Source organism: Ursus maritimus, unplaced genomic scaffold (genome assembly GCF_017311325.1).
Source record: "Ursus maritimus isolate PB19 unplaced genomic scaffold, ASM1731132v1 scaffold_19, whole genome shotgun sequence".
NCBI lineage: Eukaryota > Metazoa > Chordata > Mammalia > Carnivora > Ursidae > Ursus > Ursus maritimus.
Genome location: NW_024424341.1, coordinates 23,206,682 through 23,222,793, shown reverse-complemented (window position 1 = coordinate 23,222,793; position 16,112 = coordinate 23,206,682). Strand labels below are relative to the sequence as shown.

Genomic DNA, 16,112 nt, shown 5'->3' with positions numbered 1-16,112 from the left:
GCTGGCCTAAGAGGTAGACTATTTCAAGTTTTAGATATTTATGGCAGAAACTAGCCATCACAGGTACATTAAAAGTAACAGCAAAAAAGTGTTCAACAAATGGCAAAGTTATAATAAGCAGCTAAGCTCAACCTATTCATATATATATATATGACAAAAAAAGAAAAAAAAAAAGAGAAGAAAATCCAAAAAAAGGTTAATAGTGACTACCTCAGGGTAGTAGTATTACAAAAGATTTTCATACTACTCTTTGCACCAGTCCAGATTTCTATATTCTTAACAATAATCGCATATTAATTAAATAAAAAGAAAAAACAGAAAATCATTTTAGAATAACTTCACCTCAAAAACTCAAATTACTCTATGAACTTAAATTATTTATATTAACTTTGCTAAAAAATAGACATATATGCTTATATTGGCCCAGAATAGTCTGGCATGATAATAAAAACAATGGCAATGACAGCTGCTTCTAAGAAGAGGAAATAGTTGACCTGGAAATTTGTTTTTCACTCTATATTCTTTTTAAATTTTGTAGCATGTACCTGTATTGTCTATTAAAATTTAATACAAAACTACTTCTACAGTGAATTCCATTACCATGGATTTGCTCTGTGATTCCCAAAGTTAACTGGGAAATAATGAAGTAATAGTCCAATTCAACAAACAGCAAAAAGGAGCACAGAAAGATAATACAGTAGGTTTGATCCCAAATTAGGAATGCATGTGTTTGACAGAAATAAAATGGTATAACTGAAAAAGCACTAAGAAAACCTGTGTTCTAGGCACAGCTCTCACCAGCAAGCAAATAAGCTTGAATGAGTACTTCAGATACTTGTGCCTCAGTTTCCCCCTACACAAAATTAAGACATGGAATTAGAACACTTCTAAGCCTATGCCCTAAACATCTGAACAGCAGTCTCAAAATTTCAGGGCTACCAGCTAACCTGTCAGAGGTTCACAGTTCTCCAGGGCTCAAGTAGGTACCAAGTTCTAGGGCCTGTTTTCATTTCTTGCCTTTTGTAAACTGGGGGGAAAAGCATTCACTTTCTCAATCTGATGTAAACAGATTAATGGTAAAACAAACAAACCAACCAAAAAATAAACTCCTAAAGAGTCTTTATTTAGCTGAGGCGTCAGTTTGCAGAGACAGGCATCTTCCAACAAGAAGGCTCACAGTTTATGGGGCGCCTGGGTGGCATAGCGGTTAGGCGTCTGCCTTTGGCTCAGGGCGTGATCCCGGCGTTACAGGATCGAGCCCCAGATCAGGCTCTTCCGCTATGAGCCTGCTTCTTTCTCTCCCACTCCCCCTGCTTGTGTTCCCTCTCTCGCTGGCTGTCTCTATCTCTGTAGAATAAATAAATAAAATCTTTAAAAAAAAAAAAAAAGGCTCACAGTTTAATTAAACAAAGGTGACCAAGAGATACTTAGTAACAGAAACATAGCTTCAATTTGTTCTCAGATGTCATCAAGCCCACCTTCCTTATTTATAGATAAGAAAACTGTGGTCAAGAGAATTTGTTTTAGTCCCACAGCTACCTATGGTCAAATTATCATGAGAACCCATTTTCTAACTCCAAGATCAGTACTCTTCTCACCTAAACACGCAGCTTATTTCCATACAAGAAAATCACAGTAGCTACCTAATCTCTGTGCCTCAGTTTATACTTCTGATCCAAATATTACATTATAAGCAAAAAAGAAAATGGCTTATCATAAACAAAATCTGAAAACATCACAAGTTCACTTACAGCATTCAACAGGTATGGAAGCTGTCTGCAGAGAAAGGACTTTCCCATTGGGCTGTGGGATGTGCACACGGAACACGAGTCGTACTCTAGTATTCTTTCTGCCAATATCAGTTTCTCCTTTTCGAAGTTCTATATCTGAATTGCGGAGTTTCAAAATACCTGCACAGTCAATACTAGGGAGAAAAATATACAAATTTTGCTTACTGATATTTAGTGGTCCTCAACAACTTAGCTCAACTTGGCAGGGAAGAACTATCACTACCTAAAATCAGGTCAAAAAAGAACAATGTATGGAGCACCTGAGTGGCTCAGTTGGTTAAGGGTCTGACTCTTGATCTCAGCTCAGGTCTTGAACTCAGAGTTGTGAGTTCAAGCCCTCCGTTGGACATGGAGCCCACTTAAAAAAAAAATGTTATGACTGCTATTTTCTCCTATTTCAATTTTGAGATTAAAAATGTTTTCAATGACAAACATATAATGGTAAAGCGTGGCAGACTGTCTGAAAAGATAGCTATTAATAATTCCTCCCTTCTTGTACCTGCATGCCACTTCTCCCATTAAAAGGTGGAGTACCTAGGTACCCTCTCCTTGAAAGCCGGCCTTATGATTTGCTTTGACAAACAGAATGTAACCAACTGATACAGTGTAAATTATGAGCCCAGCACTTAAGCCTCATGACTTCCACTTTTGTTTGTTTTGTTTTGTTTGTCTTCCACCATGAAGCCCAACTGGCAAGCTGGAGAGAAAGGCCAAGGCAATTCAACTACTCCAGCCATCCCAGCCATCTTGGATGTTCGAAACCCAGCTGAGCTGCCAGCTGAATTCAGGTGCCTGAGTAATCCCAGCTGACACCACATGAAGGGACCAGCTGAGTCCAGCCAACCCTAAGAATCATGAGAATAATGAACGGTTACAACTTTGAGCCACTAAATTTTAGAGTGGTTTGTTTCACAGAATTAGATAAGTGATATGCAAAGTAAAAAGACTGTTTAATTCTATATAAGTAACCAGGCCAGAAAAATTCACTTGTAGGACTACAAATCAGTCATTAATAGCATATTTAGACTTTTCTAGTGATATGTTAATTACTAAAAAAAAAAAAATCCATCGGACTAAGATTCTTTCATTTCTAAAGTACGCACATACAAGATTAAAGTTTTGTCATTTAAGGTCTAAAATTCCATTATCTTCAAAATTTATTACTTGTATGGCTGCTTGACACACAATCAGGGTAGGAAACAATAGTACCTACAACATATGTTTGTATTCACATACTGAAAAAAGAAAGCAAATGGATAACTTAATATAATCAACATTCTAGTTAAAGTTTACTCTCTCTTGTGGTATTCTTTGTCATCCGTCCTTCTGTTTATCTACCAACAGTCCCAACTCTAGTGCTCACTACCCAGAGGCTGCAGCAGTTGCTGTGAGGACAACGTGTGTTAAAGAAGTAGGTTATCAAGATAAGAACCAGTAAAGCAAAAGAAAGAATCCCCAAAGGATGAATACTTTCATGTTCAGAAAAACAGAGAAGAAATTTCCAAAAAAACACTAGAAAATAAATATTTGCCATTTATGGATAACTAATTTTATTTAACTAATATTGAACACCTGCACTTCAGCTCAAAGAAGTATTGATCAAATTGTATCAGGCAGTGATTATTCATTTTAACATGCCAATGGGTCTTTAAGGGGAAAGAATTACCAGAGATTACCCATTTTATTGAGTTTTGAGGGAAGGTATTTTATATAAATATATGTATTATTTTATTTTTTATTATTTATTTTTTTAAAGAAGATTTTATTTATTTATTTGACAGAGAGAGAGGCAGCGAGAGAGGGAACACAAGCAAGGGGAGTGGGAGAGGGAGAAGCAGGCTTCCTGCTGAGCAGGGAGCCCGATTAGGGGCTTGATCCCAGAACGCTGGGATCATGACCTGAACCGAAGGCAGATGCTTAACGACTGAGCCACCCAGGCGTCCCTATTTTATCTTTTTAAACTCTACCCATCACGGGGCTCAAACTCACAACCCTGAAATCAAGAGTCATGTGCTCTACTGAACTGAGACACTTAGATGACCTGAGGGAAGGTATTTTAGCAGAGAGCTAAGTTTCTAAGAGAACATTTGAGTATCAGAAATGATAATCTTAAAACTCTGGCTACATGGGGCGCCTGGGTGGCTTAGTCGATTAAGCGTCTGCCTTCGGCTCAGGTCACAATCCAAGGGGTCCTGGGATGGAGCCCCAGGTCGGGCTCTCTGCTCAGTACGGAATCTGCTTCTCCCTCTGCTTGCACTTGCTCTCGGTGAAATAAATAAATAAATAAATAATTAAATAAAATCTTTAAAAAAAACCCCACAAAATACCTCTGGCTACAAAATGCAAGAAAAGAACAGACCAACAAGAAAACTACACATAGAGGAATAAAAATAACTATTAATTCTGTTTACAAGTATGACTGTATTTTATTTATCTTATTTTTATTTTTTAAAGCTTTTTAAATTTTTTTAAATTTATTTTTATTTATTTATTTTTTAAGATTTTATTTATTTATTCGACAGAGATAGAGACAGCCAGAGAGAGAGGGAACACAAGCAGGGGGAGTGGGAGAGGAAGAAGCAGGCTCACAGCGGAGGAGCCTGATGTGGGGCTCGATCCCATAACGCCGGGATCACGCCCTGAGCCGAAGGCAGACGCTTAACAGCTGTGCCACCCAGGTGCCCCTATTTTAAAAGATTTTATTTACCGATTTGACAAACAGAGAGAGAGAGTACAAGGAAGGGGAGCAGCAGGGAGAGGGAGAAGCAAGCTCCTGTTGAGCAGAGAGACCAATGCGGGGGGAGTGATCCCAGGACCCTGGGACCACTACCCATTCGGAAGGGAGACGCTTAACTGACTGAGCCACCCAGGTGCACCGTATTTTTTATCTTTTTTAAAAAAAATTATTTTTAATTATTTTTTTTTAAAGATTTTATTTATTTATCTGAGAAAGAGCATGGAGAGCACAAGCGGGGCAGAAGGAGAGGCAGATTCCCTGCTGAGCAGGAACGCCAATGCAGGACTCCATCCCAGGATCCCAGGATCATAATAACCTGGGCTGAAAGCAGATGCTTAACTGACTGAGTCACACAGCCCCCCTCCTTTTTCTTGGAAGATTTATTTATTTGAGAGAGAGAGAGAGAGAGAGAGAGAGAAGCACGAGCAGGGGGAGGGGCAGGAGAGAAGCAGACTCCCCCCTAGGGTGAAGCCCAACACAGGGTTTGATCTCACCACCCTGAGATCATGACTTGGGCAGAAATCAATAAATCAACAAATACTGGCATCCTTTATTTAAAGTATCTTGTAGGGTGGCTTATAGCAATAGGTTAGTATAATGGTCTTAAATAAAGGTCTTATGCATTCAAGATAAATTAGGATTGAAATGACCATGCCTGTGGGACAGGAGGCAAAACAAGGGGGATATCTACCAAGCCTTCCCCACCTTATTGCTTTTAGAGAACAGAGTCATTCAACACATACCTACAACTCATTTACGCATAAGTTATTTTGAACAATGGTCTTATCTATCATCCACAAATTTTTTATCTACCATTATCTGACACTATACTACATTCAATAACTGCAGCTTATCCTTGTAATTAGTTGTTATGTAAAACAGGCTCATTCATCAGCTGCTCTATTATCTGAGATACGTGGAAGAGTTTCCTTAGGTTTGGGTAACTTCTTAGTTGCCTTTTTTTTTTTTTTAAGATTTATTTATTTGCGAGAGAGAGAGAGAGAGAGAGAGAGAGAGAGAGAGCGCGAGCGCAAAGGGGGGTGGTGCAGAGGAAGAGGGAGAGAGAGAATCTCAAGCAGACGTCCCACTGAGTGTGGAGCCTGACTCTGGGCTCAATTTTACAACCCTGGGATCATGACCTGTGCCGAAATGAAGAGTCGGAATCTTTACCAACGGAGCCACCCAGGTGCCTCTTGTAGTTGCTTCTTGTTCAGTCCTTTCTTGGACACACACAATGTTGCCACAAGCCTTCTTACCGAATTCCTGTCCCCAGTCTAACACTAGGGTGGATAGAATGGCAAGAGAAACTTCAGGTGTGTATCTGGCAGAGTGGGATGAGGGCACTAGCTGCATGTAACTAGTAACAATGGTATTTCTGCAGCTTTGTCCTTTCTGGTCTGATCCAGGCAGGCAGTATATGCCATATCATCTTGGGGAAGGGACATGAATCATGACTATAGCCTGTTCCATATACTAGTAGATGGGAAAAGGATAAGGCAGATATGTTTAGCTGATTTTCTCGCATTATTTGATATGTGAAGCTTTCCCAATTTCCTGAAAATTTTAGAAACTTGTGTACTCTTTTTTGTTTACTGATTTATACATTATTTTTAGAAAGGATGAGGCATTTTACAACATAAATACAAATTAGGTCAAGGAAAAATAGAAAAAAAATTTAAATAGAAGGAACAGGAAATAAATATATTCCAAATCTAGGATTATACAAATTACTATAATTACTATAACTGAACTTGATTGTGAACTTCCGGAAGCCAAGGCAAAAAATAAATGTGATAAAAGTTATTATATGTCTCTCCTTGTCTGGCAGAGCAAAATCTACCATATCAGGAAATACCAGCTTTTTCCCTTTAACTTGAAAAGATTCTGTGTGTATGTATATGTGTAATAATGACCAACCTAAGAGATAATATCTTTAATAGTAGTTTTTCAGATTATGAAGTTATTTATATGAATATTTCTTATCCTATCCTTCAGACAGAGTTAAGAAGTGTAAGAAGCTTCTGGCGACTTTCTATTACACTTGATTCAAGTCTAGTGCTTTGAATATCCAGAAGAATGAATGGAAACATGGCCTGCAAACTATCTTCTAGGGATCAATTTTATATGAGTTCTTAGAAAAAGATGATTCAAAACTGAGTTTTAAATTCACCTCTGCAGGGGCGCCTGGGTAGCTCAGTCGTTAAGCGTCTGCCTTCGGCTCAGGGCGTGATCCCGGCGTTATGGGATTGAGCCCCACATCAGGCTCCTCCGCTGGGAGCCTGCTTCTCCCTCTCCCACTCCCCCTGCTTGTGTTCCCTCTCTCACTGGCTGTCTGTCTGTCAAATAAATAAATAAAATCTTAAAAAAAAATTCACCTCTGCAGCTACTGCAACTGTATATTCATATGCTTCTGAGGTCAAATGAAAAAGAAAGATACTAGAGTAAAAGGGAAGAAGCCTACATGCAGCATTCTCATTCAGTGGTTGGCCACCTCACCTTATTTGAAAATGGGTCAAATAGGATGCCTGGAGGCAGAGAATTGGGTTGGATTCTTGAGTACCGTCCATGTGAACAAAGTAGGTAAAAATAAGGTTTTATTTCAATTTATATTAACTTGTCTTTTTTAGGAATAAGTAGGTAACAAGAAAAAAAAGTAAGTAACAAGTTCTTTTTTTCTTCCTTTTTTTTTTTCAAAATAAAGATTTTATTTATTTATTTTAGAGAGAGAGAGAAAGTGCATGCAGGGAGGGGCAAAGGGGGAGGGAAAGGGACAAGCAGACTCCTTACTAAGCCCAATGTACTGGAAAATCAAGAGTCGGATGCTTCACCAAATGAGCCACCCAGGTGCCCCAAGATAAGTTATTTCTTAAGACAATTCAGTTTTGGGTTTTTTAAAAGATTTTCTTTGTTTATTCATGAGAGACAGAGAGAGAGAGAGAGAGGGAGGCAGAGACGGAGGGAGAAGCAGGCTCCCCGAGGAGCAGGGAGCCCGATGCGAGACTTGATCCCAAGACCCTAGGATCATGACCTGAGATGAAAGCAGACACTTAACTGACTGAGCCATCCAGGCGCCCAGCAATTCTTATTTTATAATAATAGAATTATCTCACAAATTGGTATGCCTTCAGGGGTATATTCAGCTTACCCAAAAAGTTATTTAAGTATAAATTTAAAAGAAGAAGCTAGAGACCAAAATCTCATTTTATATATCTATTCTTGCAACAGCCTCAGACAGATGTTATTGCCATTTTAAGAAAGGTCTATACTGTAATTTGAAACAATCTATGTAACAAACCTCACTGTAAGTTTCAAATACCTAGCTGTGACAAATAAGTTGCTTACTAAATTTCCTTTTCCCCCTTTTTTCTCAGTAATAGGTCCCTATATTGTTAGAGGTAGCAATGTACTCAGGTAAAAATTAAAAAATAAAAAAAACAAAAAAATCCCAGATGTTCCTTATATACAAGGATGAACAATGAGATGTGTTGGATAGGTTTCTGTAACAAGCTCTTTAAAGAAGCTAATTTGGGGGGTGCCTGGTTGGCTCAGATGGTATAGCATGTGACTCTTGATCTCAGGGTTGTGATTTCAAGCCCCACATAGGGCACGGAGCTTACTTAAAAAAAAAAAAATGTATATATATATATATATATATACACACACACACACACATATATATATACACACACACACATATATATATATATAACATAACATAACAAAGAAGCTAACTCAGATGGAAGTTTTCATTTACCCTTCCTCCTTATTCCTTCTGGGACTACACTTGTGAAGGCTAGAGCTCCAGCAGCTATTCTGTATCTTGGGGATAGAAGTCACATGTTAAAATAGCAGGGAAGAAAAAACAGAAAGAGTTTGGGGCACCAATGACTTATAGAGCCATTGTGCTAGTCCTAAAATGGCTGTGTATTTCTCTTATGGAATAACAAACTAAGCGTCTAATGTTTAAGCCACTGCATTTTCTAACATACTATCTAACACATAATAAACTGCATATAATCCTAACTTGAACAAAACTCTAAAGCATTCTCATTCAGAAGCTAGCTGCCACATTTTGTTTGGAAATGAGTCAAACAGGACACCTGGAGATAGAGTCATAGTTTTCCTTAAGCACATTTAACAATTATAATAACTGTACTGCTATTATTATTGTCTATCCTATTAGACTGTGAGCAACTTGAAAAAAGTCCAAATACTTTTTCTCTATCATTTTACATAATACTTGGCTGGTACTACATAGTTAATAAGCTTTTGGTGAATTGAATTTCTTTTCTGGAAATTTGCTACCAACCTTAGCAAATATACTACGATTATTTACATAATGTTATTCAGTTAATTTAGAACAATGAATACTTCATTTCTGTACTATAAAAAGAACTATGTTTTTTTCTGAAAGTTGTTTTAGGGAAAAAAAAAAAAAAGAACTGTCCATTTTGAGGTATGTTTCAAGATACCTGGCTGACATATTGTTTTCAGGAAGAAGGGGAATTTCCAGAACCTTTGTGCTGGCAATTATTATCTCTTGACTTGCAGTAGCAACAGTCTTCCCAGTGATTCGATGCACCTGGTAAAATGCATGAGGCCGTAAATATCGATCATCTGCTGTTCCAATAAACATCTGTAGATTTATCGGCTTTTCACTATAGCCCAGGAGCTAATTAGGAAGAACAAACAGAAAAATACAATTCATTATCTATGTATTTACAATAAGCTTACAATAGTAAGTCTGTTATATTTGTAACATGTATTACCGATACACAAAATATTATTTCAAAAAGATAACAATAAGAAAAAGTAATAAGTGAACAATAAGAAAAAGTAATAAGTAGCTACCAAATTTCAGAAGTTTGTGAGTTATAAAATGTTGGAATATGTTACAAAGGGATGAGGGTTTTTTTCTGTATAAATATCTAGAACAATAAAAATTTTGCAAAGTCTTCTTATAGAATACTGTGAAGAACCAAAAGGAAGCTAACTCTGTACTCCAAGCAACAATAACCATCCAGACCAGACTTAAAAGACTTTGGTGTACAGGAAGCGCCTCTAATGGGCTGTTAAAAATCAGAGACAGTTTGTTTTAGTAGAAAGAATCTCAAAAAGCCTATCATATGTGTTACCAACTCAAAATTTCAACTGACTTAACAGGCAGGGCTACCTGACTTTCTCTGGTATCCTGCACTATTGCTAAAGTTAAGATGATTATACAGGGGAGGACCAGGAGGTACTGGAGGTAAAAACAGCGACCACAAAAAAGGAGGAAAATAAAAGAAACACAGCCTAAGAAAGATACATTTGACACTTAGGGAGACTCCCCTGTCCAATCTAATGGCTGAGTAGCACCCATCTGACCCATCATCATGCAGAGAACAATTAAAAACTGGAACAAACATAAAGAATGACTTGAAAGCATGGAGGGTAACCAAAGTAAGCATATACTGGAAGCAAACCGACATGTGATAAGAGAGTAACAAAAAGTGTGTTTCCTGTTTTTAAGGCCTTTAACCTGAGAGAAGGCCACAGTCCATGCCTTACAAAGTGGCTGAAACTCCTAGAGAAAATCTACAGCCTGGGGTGCCTCAGTGGCTCAGTTGGTTAAGCGTCTGTCTTTGCCTCAGGTCAAGATCTCAGGGTCCTGGGATAGAGCCCCGTGTTGGATTCCCTGCTCAGTGGGGAACCTGCCTCTCCCTCTCCCTCCCCACCTGCCCCCTGCTTGTGTTCTCCTTCTCTCTCAAATAAAATTAATAAAATCTTTAAAAAAAGAAAATCTACGGTCTGAAGGGCCTGAAGAACTAAGGACAGAGTATGGGACAACCACAGCCTCTGGAGTAAGAGGGAAATCCCAGAAAGGAGATAACCAGAAAAGGGGAGCTCCAAATTATACACATAAACTTTGCCTAACCCTTTGGTTGACCTGGGAACCACCTATGAACAGGTCAGATCCCAAGGACTGTAAGGCTAACATAACTGAAATGAGATTATGAACTGCCGCCAACCACAGAGAGAAAGGTTTTGCAGGTTGACTCCGACCAAGTGACTGCTTAAACAAAAATTCAGCATTCTTTGGGGGTACATTTGGATGTATATCTATTTTGATGTTTTTGAGTTGGGAGTTCTTTATATAATCTGAATTAATCCCTTGCAGATACATGATTTGCAAATATTCTCTCTCATTCTGCAGGTTTTTTCACTTTCTTAGCAGTCTCCTTTGATGCACAGAAGTTTTTAATTTTGATGGAGCCCAATTTCTCTATTTCGTCTTTAGTTGGTGCCATACCTGAGAAAACACTTTCAAATCCTACGCTAAGAAGACTTTCCCCGATGCTTTCCTCTAAGACTTTTATAGCTTTAGGTCTCACATTTAGGTCCTTGATCTATTTTATTTTTGTACATGATGTAAGGTAAGGGTCCAACTACATTATTTTGCATGTAGATATCCAGTTTTCCCAGCACCATTTGTTAATAAGATTGTCCCTTCCCCCACTGAATAGTCTTGGCACCCTATAGAAAATGAATTGACCATATATGTAAGGGCTTATTTTTGGGCTTTCTATTCTATTTCATTGGTCTGTTTTTATGCCAGTACCACAGTGTTTTAAATACTGTAGCTTTGTAGTAAGTTACAAGTCAGGAAGAGTAAGTCCTCCAAGTCATTTTCAGGACTGTTTTGCCTATTTGAGGCCTCTTGCAATTCCATATGAATCTGAAAATATGTTTTTCCACTCAGCAAAAATGGCTGTTGGAATTTTGGTAGGCATAGCACTGAATCTATAGATTGCTTTGGGGAGTACTGATGGCTTAATAAGGTTAAGTCTTCCTATCTACAAACGTGGATATCTATCTTTATTTTACATATACTTAAATTTTATTTTATTTATTTATTTATTTATTTTTAAAGATTTTATTTATTCGACAGAGATAGAGACAGCCAGCGAGAGAGGGAACACAAGCAAGGGGAGTGGGAGAGGAAGAAGCAGGCTCACAGCGGAGGAGCCTGATGCGGGGCTCGATCCCATAACGCCGGGATCACGCCCCGAGCCGAAGGCAGATGCCCAACCGCTGTGCCTCCCAGGCGCCCCTTAAATTTTATTTTTATTTAATGTTTCCATCTATTTTTTTTCAGCAATATTTTATGGTTTTCAGCATACAAACTGAACCTCCTTGGTCCAGTTTACTCCTAAGTATTTAATTCCTTTAGATGCTACTGTAAATGGAATTGCTCTTTAAATTTCCTCTTCAGGTTGCTCATCACTGGTACACAGAAACACAAATGTTGAGTGTATGCTGATATTCCACCCTGAAGCGCTGTATTTGTTTATTAGCTCTGTAGCTTTCTTGTGGATGATTTGAGATTTTCTATGTACCGGAACATGTCATCTATGAATAGAGACAATTTTACTTCTTCCTTTCCAATTCAAACCCCGAATAGCAGTGGCGAAAGTGAGCATTCTTGTTCCTAATCTTAAGGAGAAAGCTTTCAGTCTTCTACCATTAATTAAATATATGATGTTAGCTGTAGATTTTTCATAAATGACCTTTCATGGTAAGGAATATTCCCCCTTTCCCTGTGTGTGTGTGTATGCACGCGCGCACACGCGTGTATGTTTGTGTTTAAATGAAAGGCTATTAAATCTTGTCAAATGCCTTTTCTGTGTCAACTGAAACGATAGTATAGTTTTTATCCCTTCTATTAAATGTGGTGTATTACATCAACTGATTTTCCTATGTTGGGCCACCTTTTGCATTTTTAGGATAAATCCTACTTGGTGATGCTGTATGATCCTTTTACTGTGCTGTTGGTTATGGTTTGTTAGTTTTTAGTTGAGAATTTTTGTGCTTATATTAGAAATATAAATATAAATACTGTATCTTTGTCTTATCCTTTCAATTAAAAAAAATTTTCATGTCTCTACTGAAATCCCTCCATCTCTTCACATATGTAGCTTACTTTTTCTCCTAGATGGTTCAGCATTTTATCATGGTTATTATTAAAGATTCTTTCTGAGAACTCCAACACAGACGAAGAGATAGATCTAGGCCATCTCTGGCCCTGCTTCTATTGATTGTTTTTCTTTTTATTGTGGGTCACACTTTCTTTCGTGTGTGTGTACTGCTGAACGTATACTGAACATTTTGTATTTAAGTGACTTCTAGAAACTCAAGTAGATAAGTATTTACCTCCAGCAAGAGGCATGCTATTTCATTTGTCAGGTAACAAATTCTTAAGCTATGTCTGGGCTTTGTTGCAGCTTTAGTCTGATTCCTCTGCTTTGAGATAGTGGTTTCCTCATACTTGGTGGTCTTACAAGTTTCAGAGAGATGTCTCTCAGTAATCTCCACTCCTACTTTTAGCCACTAACTGGGAGAAAAATTTGTTCTTAAACCAGCAAGGGAGAGACATGATAATACAGGTTGCATAAAGTCTATTTTTCAGTATACATAGTAGAGGAGGTGTCCAGCTCTTCAAGGCCGTAGTGGTTTCCAGCACTCAGTCCCTAGCACTGTCAGAACAAATTATGGTCATGAGTCATAGTGTCAGTGATGTTTTCACTATAGCTGTACTGGGTTGGATGGCTGGACAATGTTCCAGACCATGTAGCTTCCAAGCCAGAGATTTTATAACACCCTTTAAGAAAAATTCTGTTTCTGTACTATGGTTTATAAATTATCCTGATACATGATATTGAATATAAAGTGCCTAGTACAGTGCTGTCATGTAGGTGGTGATAAACAAATATTAGCTATTAGTCTACATCCATGATTCTAGATATATAATGTAGTCAGAGTTCAAATATGTAGAAGGAGTTCTAGTCTACTATGAGTTCTTTCAGGTGAACACTTTACTCCCCCTGCTTGCCCATTCCTGAATCTACAGTGGAGTTTGTAACAAAGCAACATCATAATTGATTATCCTCTACCCACGAAAGGACATGAAGATTTCTGCCTATTATTGGGTAATATAATTTACTTAGGATGGTTTTCAGGACTGTAACATTTATAGATAAGCAATTAAAGCCTGGACCATTGCAACAGCCTTATAACTATTTTCCCTGTTCTTGTTCTTGCTCTCTTACAGGTTATTTGCTGTCCAGGAGCCAGAACAAACTTTAACTAGATAATTTCACCCCCTGCTCAGAACTCTCTAATGGCTTCCTTCCAACACTCAACTAAATCCAAATGCCCTGTGGTGATTTATAAGGCCTATGTGATTTGAGCCCTGGTTAACTTGTTGCCTTACCTTCTCTTACTGTTTTCCCTTCCACCGTCTGCTCTAACCATCCTGGCCTTATTGCTTGAACCACCCAAGCTTATTCCTAACCTCAAGGCTTTCACACTTAATACTGTATCACTCTGGAATATTCTTCCCTCTGATCTTCATACTACCACACTCCTTCAGTTCCATACTCAAAGGTCAGCTCCTCAGAGAAGACCACCCTACCTAAAATACCATATTATTGTCCCTTTACCCTGTTTTATTATTTTTCATAGTATGGATCACTATGAAAAGTATGTTATAGGAGCACCTGGGTGGCTCAGTTGGTTAAGTATGTGACTCATGACTTCTGCTCAGGTCATGATCTCAGGGTTTTGAGATCAAGCCCCAGGTCAGGCTCCCAGCTCAGCAGGAGTCTGCTTGAGATTCTCTCCTTCCCTCTCCCTCCGTTGCTCCCCCCCGCCAGGGCATGTGCACTCTCTCTTGCAAATAAATCTTTTTTAAAAAGTGTGTTATACATTTATTATCTGTTTTCCTCAGTATTGTATAAGTTCCAAAAAGGCAGAAACTTTGTCTTGTTCACCCCCTACCCCTTCCTGTTTTAACTGAGGATCCATTATGGAAATATCCATATTGAGTATCACTGCTTCAGCCAATACTATATGGGTGACAATAAAATAAAGAACAAAGTGGCATGTATTAAACTTTAAAAAATTAGTGAAGACTTTAAAAGGCAGAAATTTATTTATAATAAAAAGACTATTGGGAAGCATATGATAAAATCAATGAAGGCTTCATGAAGGAGGGAAAAGAGAATCATGGAAATCAGCTAAGAGGCTGAAGCACTAAGTACTAACATCATGTGTACTGAAAATTTAAATAAGAATGAAAGTAAGAACATAAATAGAACACAGAAACAAAGAGGGATGAATGCAATAAATCTTTCNNNCTAAAGAGACTTTTTTTAACTGACTATATATAGAATAATAAAGAGTAAGGAAAAAACAAATTAGAAGATCTGAAATTCAGGGGCGCCTGGGAGGCTCAGTCGGTGAAGCATCTGCCTTTGGCTCAGGTCATGATCTCAGGGTCCTGGGATTGAGCCCCATGTCAGGTTCCCTGCTCAGCGGGGAGTCTGCTTCTCCCTTGCCCTCTCCCTCTGCCCCTTCACCGGCTCATGCACACTCACTCTCTAATAAATAAATAAAATCTTTAAAAAAATGTTCTGAGATTCAGAATCCAATAGAATGGTGGTATCACTAGCAAATAAAGTGAAGAAGTCACTGATTTAGAATAGGTTTGGAGAGAGAGGAGGTAGTGTTTTCACTGTTAGTCATGGTGTATTCAAAGTAACAGTGACACAGATAGATGATGGAAATGTGAGGCTATATATGATGTACATTCTTTTAGCCCAACCATAACGTTACTGAACAATAAACACAATCCTTTGCTATCTATTTTGATAACAAAATAATACAGTCTACTGTGCCTTAAAAGGATGACATTTGAAATCCATTTTTCTTTTCTTGTTTTGACATGTTAAGTATGCACTGTAGAAGTTCCAGTACAGCAACACTCTGAGGACTTGAAACACTACTGAGTTTTAACTGCAACGTTGTGATTTGCAACATCCTGAGCAAAGTGTGAAGTGATGAAAGTACCACCTGTGTTCTCTATCATAACTGCTCTGCCATCATGGCACAAAAAAAGCCACAGTCAATACATAAATGAATGAGCATGGCAACAAGATGAGTGATGTATACTACAGGCATTTTATGACAAGGGGCCAGAGCAGAGACTGAAATTCCTATCAAAGCACGGGATAATCAGTTGAAGTACAGAACTAGTCTATGTTACATAGAACTTCAGAATGTCCTACATGTATTTATGTATATAGAAAAGTTTATGAACTTAGAACTCAACTTCTTAGTATATATAAATACCAAAAAACTGCATTTAAAAAAAATTTTTACATATTTCTTTCTCAGAGAGAAAGAGAGCACAAGCAGGGAGAGCAGCAGAGTGAGAGAAGAAGCAGGCTCTCTGCCGAGCAAGGAGCCTAATGCGGGGCTTGGCTATGACCTGAGCTGAAGGCAGACGCTTAACCTACTGTGCCACCCAGGCACCCCAAAATTGCAGTTTTAACACATGAATGTTTAACAAATATGACTACCATATAAATTGAAGAAAACTTTAGCATGAGTTCATTATTTCAGAAACTCATGTCGTTTTGCCAGTGATGCCACTCACTAATGGAATTTAGGTTGCTGATCAACATATCTGCCTTTGTACCTACAACACTTGCAGTGATACTACAGGTAGAAATATCTAACTATTTCATTGTCTTCTACAGTCA

The 16,112-nt window shown here is 38.1% G+C and overlaps 1 protein-coding gene across 4 annotated transcripts in view; it reads right to left on the bottom strand.

The window, feature by feature from the left end:
* Positions 1-16,112, bottom strand: part of NFATC3 (nuclear factor of activated T cells 3) — a 121,552-nt gene that overhangs the window by 49,331 nt on the left and 56,109 nt on the right. For all 4 annotated transcript variants that reach the window (XM_040633490.1, XM_040633491.1, XM_008702545.2 and 1 more), the window contains exons 4-5: positions 9,000-9,199; positions 1,752-1,924 (exon numbers count right to left, since the gene is read on the bottom strand). In XM_040633490.1, coding sequence (XP_040489424.1) covers positions 1,752-1,924; positions 9,000-9,199 — 373 coding nt within the window. The remainder of the gene's footprint in view (positions 1-1,751; positions 1,925-8,999; positions 9,200-16,112) is intronic.